This window comes from Athene cunicularia (genome assembly GCF_003259725.1).
Source record: "Athene cunicularia isolate RWA chromosome 10 unlocalized genomic scaffold, athCun1 chr10_part1, whole genome shotgun sequence".
Taxonomy (NCBI): Eukaryota; Metazoa; Chordata; class Aves; order Strigiformes; family Strigidae; genus Athene; species Athene cunicularia.
In genome coordinates, this window is record NW_020799112.1 from 18,805,190 (window position 1) to 18,814,847 (window position 9,658).

A 9,658-nucleotide genomic window follows, 5' to 3' on the forward strand; every position below is an offset into this window, starting at 1 on the left:
GGGCAGGCGCGGGCGGTGCGGGTCACCTTGCTTCTCCACTTCTCCTTCGCCTCCTCGTCTGCCCCCCTGGCCAGGGAGTTGCCTAAAGAACAGCGTAGCCAGGCAAAAGCACAGCAAGGCCTCGGCCTGCCTCTTCTCTGCGCTCGGCAAGGGGCGTGTGGTGACCGAAACAGGAGCCCGATGTCACCGCGTCCCCTGTTGATGGAGCCAAAGGTTAAGGCCCAGGTTCCCATCCCTCTGCTGAGTTAGGCAGCTCCCATCACTTCCCAACACCCCCATCTGGAAACAACTACCGGGGGCGGGCTGGAGGTGCGTGGTGCCAGCAGACGCCGCCTGTAAATCCGTTCCTCCCCCTCTTGCCCGCGGGAACGCAGTAAGAGGGAGCAGAGGTTGCCCTTCCCGCACGCTCTGCTGGCTCCCCGGAGCAAGGAGGGGACAAGACAGGGCACAATTAGCTCTGACGGTTCTTCTAGGGAACAAGTACAGAAGTTAAGCAGCATCATCTTCGAAACAAAGGAGCTGACAGCATTTTGCTGTCCTAGCACCTTTCAGATCTGGCAATTCTAAGGCAACACTCTCAAACATTAGAAAGCAAACCAGAGAGTTACCATGAAGGTTTTCATACTTTATCTCCAGCACTGCTGCTGAGAAACCTTTGGGAAGTTCACTGGCACTGGCCTACTTGTTGCCAGCTATAAAGCAGCAGGATGGTCATTCCTTAGGAAATGGTGATCAAAGGCACCAAGCTGTAGGACAGTCGTTTATATCTGAACCCTTTCCTAAGTTACAACAGCTTCTACTACTCCCCTTTGCCCTCTGCAGTCATCAACTGCCTTGGAACTTCTTTTCATGATCCATCTCACTGTAAACCACACTGCAGTGCGGTCCCTAGGGTCCCTGTTATGGGAGAGAAATACTTGTTAATGGGTTTAACTTAAGAACCTCAGCTGAAATAAGAAACTTTTTGACAGTGAAGTATTTTGTTCACAAGCACTTTCATGGGGAAAAGGAAAAAATAATTAAAACCTTCCTACCCCGGTGAGTTAAAATGCACGCTTACATGCATGCAGTAACAGTTGTCTTTGATATATCTATGTATTATAGAAGACAACCTACAAAAATACTCTGACAAGGAATGGTTGGGTGGGAAAAAGAATTCTGCAGAAACGGTTATAAAGCAAACTCCCTTCCCTAAAGGAGAAATTATTACAGTTTGAATCGATTACAGACTTAGTATCTGCTCACTCAATCCATATGTTTGAACAGTAAGCAATAACTGATCTAAAATTATTTCAAAGAATCCAGGCTCCCAAATTTACAAGAGGGTATTAAACACTGACAAACTTTTCACTGCCACTATATTTTGTAATCTGCTTGTAAGAAAGCAAGTCTGTAGATAATGCACATATAAAACACCTTAACGTTTTATGTGGTACGGGACTCATTTCCTCCTATTTAATATTCTGAAAGCTTTTCTATCTTTCAAGTATTCACCATCCTTTAGAGACTTCACAACACATTTTAAATTAAATATTCTTATTGTGTCAGTGTTTGTACTGAAAAGTAGGAAACCTACAGTAACACTACGCTGTTCCACAGTGCTTTATCTAAGTATCTCAATGACTCATTTCATCAGATGGAAACCTAGACAAAGCAAAAAAAGGTTTTATTCTCCATTAACTGAAATCAGAGATTTTTCACAAGCGAAATTTTACTGTGTTTCATACACACTGAAAATGACAGTAAGTACAGTATTAAAAAGCAGGAAAGATGTAAACCATTGCAAAATCTTTGTAATATATTTAAAAATACCTATGCTACATCACTCCTTTTTGATTCAAGAGGATAATTCTTGATTATAAAACTTTTCATAAAACTCCAGGTCTTTTATGTTTAAGGATGGTTTTACAGCCTTCAACGATTTTACAAAATGCTCATGTTTTACGGCAGTTGCTTCAAGTCCATTTTCTTGCAATGCCAGCAAAGCAGCCTTTAAAAGAAAAGAAAGAAACAACTTGAAGTGCTTATAAGTTGCAAAGAAGTTATGGCAAGTATTCTAAAATATTTTACATGAATTTTAGGTAAAGCATCTGAAAACAGCATTATATAATTTATGGTTATTTGACAATAAACATCAAATAAGATTACTGTAACTTTCTCATTCACTTTTTCGTCTGGATTAGACAACAGATCCTTGATCACTTCTATATTTGGATTTTCTTCCTAGTCTTCTCTCTTTTATACAACTTATCTCAAACACTTACAGATTTATCTTTTTTTTTTCCTCTCTAGCCTTGACAGCACATGCTAATTTCAGCTAAAAATGCTGCAGTTGCTTGCAGTACACAGAATACAATTCATCTAGAAAAGGCCACATGAAACAAAGGGTAGTACAGTTCCTTAATTTCTAGTAAATTATCACTGAAAAAAAGACAAATGAGAATAAAGGCTTTATTTAAAGAATTAACCCTTGTGCAGTTCTTCAGTTTTACTCATTCTCTTTATATTTTCATTACAAACTGTGAAAGAATCCATAGTACAGATGGCTTGGCAACATTTATGAGTTAGGTCTCTCTTCACTGGAAGGTTTCATTCATCATTGACTTCACAGATGAACCATGAATATTTCTTACCTCCTTGCACAGGTTTTCAATATCAGCTCCAGAGAAGAGGTCTGTTAGGACTGCCACATCTTGCAATGACACATCAGTAGCTAATGGAATTTTTTCTGTGCAGATTTTCAAAATGGAAAGCCTTCCCTGTAAATTGGTGCATATTATACGAGAAAACAAACCAACCACTAATTAATCCCTCTCCGAAGCAGTACCAAATATGAAATTAGAACTAAAGGAAATCCCAAAGAGTACCAAAACCACGTGTTTTTGGTGGAGGCGTGAATAAAGTGCTACTAAAGGAGATAATACTTACTCTTATGGTTACCTAATATATTAAAACTCTGCTATTCACAGTTACTTATTACCTAATGAAAACACGGTATTTTAGACTGAAGAGTTCATATTTGGCCTGCTTTGGGTCAAATCTTTTTTTTGGGGGGGAAGCTCAGGACAAGAAGCTACACTACCCTTGGGAACAGGGCACAAGAATGATTTGAAGCAAGGACAGACAACTTGTTATAGTACTTCCTAAACTGCACCTTGATTTTGTAATACAGAATTATTACAGATTTCGTCAATTTTCTATATGTAACAGTGTAACTACATACGCCGGTTAAAATGTTACTGGTGTTGAAATTACAAATGCAGTTAATCCTTTTTAAGCTTTTTCATTGAGTTTGGTGACTGATCTTCAGTGAATCATCCATCAATTGTTAAATATATTACAGGAATATGCCCCCTTTGCTCCTAAAGTATGTTGGCAATTAATATCTCTCTATTTAAAGCCACACATGAATTTGTAATACATCACCTTCAGATCTGGAGGTGGAATATAGATCACCTTGTCAAGCCTTCCAGGACGCAATAAGGCATCATCCAACATATCTGGTCTATTTGTGGCAGCAACTACCATGAAATCTTTGTTCAAAGTTTCCTGAAACTCTAGCTGAGTAAGAGATGACATCAACAAATTAGTACAACACGGTTGATAAGTATTATCTAAAGATATTAGTTAACTAAGAATGACAAAATGGGAAGGGTGAAAAGATGATTTATCTTTAGTTATTTTCCTTTCAATACTAATATTTCTTTTGTTCTTGAGGTAAAAAATGCCTTGGTGCAGGTCAGATTAGATGACAACGAAAAAATACAGTTAGTATCTACCTTGAAAATAAGTACAGACTTTTCTTTGGCCAAACTGTAACAAATTTATACGCAAAGATTCAGTACCCTACAATTCTGAAACTGTTTCCTTCAGTTTTCCCCCAGAGAGTATCATAATACAAACACTGAAATTTAACTGCAGAAAATCTAAATTTTAAAAGTTGTAAACAATTCACTGAAAAGTCCAGATGCAAGTTTTTGTTTAAATAAGTAAATCATCATAACTGTACCAGTTTTGTAGCAAGTATATATGACAAAGCACTGCAAATTAAGTATGGAAAATGCTTATAAAAATAAATTCAGGAAGGAACTGCAGAATAGTAAAAATAGCACAAAGTCTAAAAAATTGCCTTAGTGTCAAGCAAGAAGATTTTTGTGACTGAAGATAAACACCAACTAGTAATGCTCATTAGGGTATTTTGTTCAAACAAAGTCTCATTGAGGAATAGTGTATGTAAAAACAGTTAGTAGCCTATATATGGTATTTTCTAAAAACTAGAAATTATGACAGAGTAGAAAAGCATCTTGTGTATTTTTAAGCTTCAGGATTTTAAGAAGTGTGAATGCCAACAACTAAAATTTCTGGAACAACTGTACAGCATTTATCATTTTTCCTATATGGAAAAGGGAACATAAATACCTTTATTTCCTCATCACTTTGTTCTGGACATTGATCCTCAAGCTGTAGTTTGCTTCCTCTTCTTTCTGTGACTTTCAGCCCAATCCCATCCAACTCATTGAGAAGAACAGAAAGAACCCGCTCGGAGACACCATGGCCACTTCGGCCCTGTGACCGAGATCCCAAGATAGAATCAATCTCATCTAGGAATATTATTGCTGGAGTATTTGCTCTTGCTTGGCGAAAAACCTTTAAAAATATTAATAAAGTAAAACATTATTGCATACATGCTATCAGGTAAGGTGAAAACTCCTGTTTACATATACTCTGTATTTTAATTGCTTAATTTTAAAGATAGATTCATAAAGATTCACAAGAACTGTTCTGCCTTATGTTTACTATTCTGTTCTCCTTCTTATTTGAATTCTAAAATGAACTGAAAACAAAAGGATAGAAATAATTTCAATGTTTAAAACCGGTATAGTTTTAGGGCTACATTCTCAGTTTATTTAACTGTGAATCTGTAAACCATTTCTATTTAATGATCAGATGAGAGCACTGACTATAAGCTTTTCAATAACAACTAGTACTTTACAAAAACCAAGCAAAAATAGAGACCTTATACAAATTAAAAACTGTACCTGAGACAAAATCTTCTCTGAATCTCCGACGTAAGGTGAGAAAAGGTCAGCACCACTTACAGAGAGAAAGGAACAATGACAACTTGTGGCCACAGCCCTCACCAGTGTGGTTTTGGCACACCCTGATGGCCCGTAGAGAAGAATACCCTTTGGATGAGACAGGCCCATCCTAGCAAACGCCTGGGGAAATTTCATAGGCCACTCAATACTCTGTCAATACATAAAAAAGGGATGAAATTCTTAGTAACAAAACCAGAGTTCACAGGCAATCAATAAAATTGCTGAGCACATGATTTCCTCTCCTCGGTACAATCATTAATTTGAAATCACAGAATATTAATTTGGGCTTACTTTTTATGATGCCCCTCTTCTTAAAATTTCCTCTCTGTCTCAAACAGAACAAAAGGCAATCCTCAAGAGATGATATGCAAGAGCCATCTCTGGCTACAAACTGAGGAATGGACAAATTATCTGGCTACAGGTTAAGTGTTTTTCAGCTATCACAAAACATGCTTATTTTTCCATGATACTATGCTTGTTGGTGATATCTTGTAACTGGAATACTTCCAACTCACAAACATTGTAATAATGTAGTATAACAAATGTTAAAAATATAATTCATAATCAGGTAATTTGCAAAATAATTTGTTTCCATAATACAGCATACAGAACACCTTGGAGGATGTGGGTATTACAAACCAGCTGTTTATCTAAATTTGTTTTATACATTACCTGTTTTAACTTTAATTTCACATCTTCAAGACCACCAATTTGCTCCCAAGTGACGGGTTTACACTCTGTTAGTCCAATTGCACTTCGAAAAGAAGATGGTTGAATTTTCTTAAAAGCTTCTTGGAAATCTGCCATGTTAATCACAGCTTCAGCTGAATCCTGAGGAAACCCAGATAAAGCATATTAACAATATCTTTACATAATAACTTATAATGCTTCATTATTATGCAAAACATTTCACCAAAGGCCAAATACAACTGATAAAGAAGTAAATTCTTGCCCTAATAAGCTTAAGCACTGCAGACACAAAGATCTAACACAAAGTAGAATATATTCTCTTTAATGGCAAGTTTTTACACAGAAAAAAAGAGTTTTAACAGAAATTAATGTTTTAGAGAAAACTGTTGTTTTTCCCTAAATTATAGCTCCACTGCAGTGATCTGCTAGATCAAATGTTTGCTACTTTCAGGGTTACTGCACACCCAATCCTAGAATCTCTTGAATACAAGTAAGAATGTTCAACCGTCCATTTTCACCACATACTGGAGAAAGTAAGACACTTTATCTCAAATAGGCTATAAAATACCATTATTAAACTACAGATGTAGTAACAAAACTAAGAGGTATTTTACAAAGGTGCTTGCAGTTTTAAAGACAAATAGGCCATCTACTTATTTATTATTTTAATTTGTCCATCTATTCCTTTCTGGGTTACCAGGCTAGAATTACTGTATTATTTTCAATATTTGTAAGGTATCTGGAGGAGATAGAAATTCTAGAAATATAATGCTCTCTTCTTTTCTACCCCTGAGTGAAGACAGAGGGTTCTACCATTCTCTGTAGATGCCCTGACTCTGGAAATTTAGCAAATATGGCTTTAAATTTCCGCTCAGCCATTCCAGATGGAAAACCACAGCAAACATATATCTCCCAATTTTTGTAAAGGTCAGAATAAATAAGATTAAGAAATAGTTATTGTAGATCTGAAATTAGAGAATTGCTAAGAACTTAAATTTCTGCATGCTGGGCAGTTGTATACGTTGTGTCTACAACATTATATCCAGCCATACAACCTAAATGACAATAGATATTATCAGTAGCAGTTACATATTTATGTGTCAACCTAAACTTTAATTTGCAGTTATTATTAAGAAGTAGAATTCTAAATTGCTGATAGCTTCAGAGAGCTTTGGTGGACTTTATAGTTTAGTTGGCCAAAAAAGACTAAAATCTCTGCTTTGCACAATCCTAAAAAGATGAGGATAAAAACTTTTGGCAAAGCTTTTCACCCAGAAAGGAGAAAATAATCTTTTCAGGTGAAAAATGAAAGGACTAATGAAATGGCATATTTATGTCTATAACATACTTGATATTTTTCAATATTTTAATTTGTGAGTTCTTCAACTTGTTGAGCTTTTCAAGTAAAGCCGAGTATTAATGGGGAAAGGGTGGTACATGTATTAATTTCTTCTTGACTAATTTGCAATCATACCAAAGAGCTGTGGAACACAGCCTGCATAGCAGCTTCTCTGCAGAGTGCTGTAAGGTCAGCTCCAACATACCCAGTTGTCATTTCTGCCAGTTTAACCAAATCAACATCTGTAGAAATCGGCATACTGGATGTAAGCAACTGCAGGATGGATCTTCTTTGCGTAAGCGTTGGGGTCCCAATAATAACCTAAACCAAATACAATAAACAAATTGTAAGTAGGTATTTTTCTATATTCCTCTTATTTTATAGACGTGGGCAAGCAACTTTGTCTCTACTTTATACTGCTTACTTGAGATTTATACATACTTATACTGCAACTAAAGAATTTTACAAGAAACTTATTAGCAGCACTATGCAAATGACAAATATTTAAATGCAATTTAAAGACATTTATACTTACTTTCTAAGCAAAGAGTGTTTGTATAAACAGTTGTTCATAAGACACTGTCAGCTAGTGTCCATCACGTCGTATCTTAAGGTCATTTCAACATAACACTGAAATAATAATTTCCTTGCATCACAAGGACTGAGTTAGATTCACCCAAAAGAAAAAAATCAATTAGATAAACATTCATATATTATTAAAACCCTGGTAAAATGCCACCATAAAACGCATCTCAACAATCTATAAATACTGTAAAATAATTAAAATTATAATTGTGAAAGTATTAAAGAACTTGACTCTGAACTGAATGACCCAGGAGTGCATTTAGCCAGCAAAATAAACAATACAACCAAAAGCATTGAGTGTTGCATAACTTTATGTGTTCTTTCTTCTTTTGACCATAAGGCTAGCAGATTTCCAGAGTAGACCTAGCCTCTGTTACTGAAATCTGAAAAGAATTTTTGATACAACAGGTTACTAGTTCTCTGTCACAACAAACTTTTAAGGAGAGATGCATAAATCTTCAACCTGGATTTTAAATGAGAAAAATCCGTGTCTGTAATGCTAAGCATCTGTAAGCAAAAGAAAACCCTCAAGAAAGGGTCCATGTCTTTATTATAAAGAAGGATAAAGAATCCCCTTGTCTGTTTTCAAATATTTGGAACTCTCGGTATCCTGAGTAAAACGTGCTCCCTACCTCACCCAAGCTGCAGCAAGCTAAAGAAACAGGACACATCTCAAGCCTTGTAGAATCCCACTACAAAACACGGCTACCAGACATTAAAAAAACCTCCAAACCCAACTTTAACTGCCCCCTGCTCCACCTCAAAAAGGAAAGAACAAAGAGAGCGTGCGATTAACGGGTTTGCTCACCTCTCTGTCAAATCTGCCAGGTCTTCTCAGTGCGGGGTCTAAGGCATCAGGCCTGTTTGTTGCTGCTATAACGACCATCTTACCCTCGCTACCTACTCCGTCCAGCAGCGTTAGCAACTGAGCGACAATACGATCTTCAGGAGCATTGTTTGAACTTCCTCGCTTCGGACATAAAGAGTCAACTTCATCAATAAAGAGAACGGTTGGGCCTTCACATGACATCTCTCTGCCTTTTTCAAAGACTTTTCGCAAATTCTCTTCACTTTCTCCTGGTCTTGAACCATAGAGGGCTGGACCACTGATGCAAAGCAGATACGCACCCACTTCTTTTGCTACTGCCTTTACAAGAAGAGTTTTCCCTACACCTGGTGGCCCTATTAACAGCACTCCATTAGGGACAGAAAGCCCTAGCTTCTTAAAAGTTTTTGGAAAGCGGAAAGGCAGATCAATAATTTCTTTCAAAGACTTTCCCACATCATCTAGTCCCGCAATTGAAATTTTTGCAGTGTCTTCGGATAAATGTCTGTACCATTCATAAGTGACCACCTCCTTAATTTTTATGCTTGTTTGTGGGGTTATCAGTCCAGCTTCATCCACCGAAAGGTCTACGGACAGTATTTCAATATACACCACGGGATTTTCGAGATTTGGGGCAACAGTAACAATGTAATGAAGTGAAACATAAACATTCCTTAGCAGTTCTCTAATTGTCTCCTGCAACACTGCTCTGGGAGTTGACTTTTTCAGTGCAGAGCTCTTCAGGACCACTTTCACAGTCGCTTTTTTTAACTGGCTGTGGGCCAGAAGCTCCAGCTGGCCGACACTCAGCGTGAGGCCCGCCAGGTCCCGCGCCGTCACCCCCGCGGTTCTGCAGGTCAGATCAACCTGCAGGTACCCGTCCGCCAAATCGCGCCTGGGCCACGCCGTGCACAAGCAGCAGCCGGTAGGCAGCGCGATCCTCAGCGGGGCGCCGATCCTGGCCCCCAGGATGGAGAGGGCGGCGGGCCCCAGCCTGCACCTCTGGGTGCCCTCATCTCCCGGGTCCAAGAGGAGCAGCTTTAAGGCTGCCGGCTCCATCGCGGTCCTGCGCGGCCCCGTCCAGCCCCTTACTCACCCCGCCTCGCCCTCCCGCGGGCC

General features: G+C 38.2%; 1 protein-coding gene across 1 annotated transcript; it reads right to left on the reverse strand.

Annotated features, from left to right (window-relative positions):
- Positions 1-1,777: 1,777 nt before the first annotated feature.
- On the reverse strand, positions 1,778-9,651 carry SPATA5L1 (spermatogenesis associated 5 like 1). Its single transcript, XM_026856424.1, has 8 exons — positions 8,522-9,651; positions 7,264-7,449; positions 5,772-5,930; positions 5,040-5,249; positions 4,420-4,647; positions 3,427-3,561; positions 2,634-2,759; positions 1,778-1,990 (listed from the first exon to the last, which is right to left on the reverse strand). Exons 1-8 carry the CDS (start codon positions 9,596-9,598, stop codon positions 1,838-1,840), a joined length of 2,274 nt encoding a protein of 757 aa, XP_026712225.1. The 5' UTR covers positions 9,599-9,651; the 3' UTR covers positions 1,778-1,837.
- Positions 9,652-9,658: the final 7 nt, after the last annotated feature.

What these genes read in the sequence shown, in the direction of transcription:
- SPATA5L1 (XM_026856424.1), bottom strand. Translation starts at nt 9,598, where the DNA reads ATGGAGCCGGCAGCCTTAAAGCTGCTCCTCTTGGACCCGGGAGATGAG. An exon ending in CTGTGTTCCACAGCTCTTTG is followed by an intron (nt 5,931 to 7,263) that starts GTATGATTGCAA and finishes GGGTTTCCTCAG; the next exon opens with GATTCAGCTGAAGCTGTGAT. An exon ending in TGAAATTAAAGTTAAAACAG is followed by an intron (nt 5,250 to 5,771) that starts GTAATGTATAAA and finishes ATGTATTGACAG; the next exon opens with AGTATTGAGTGGCCTATGAA.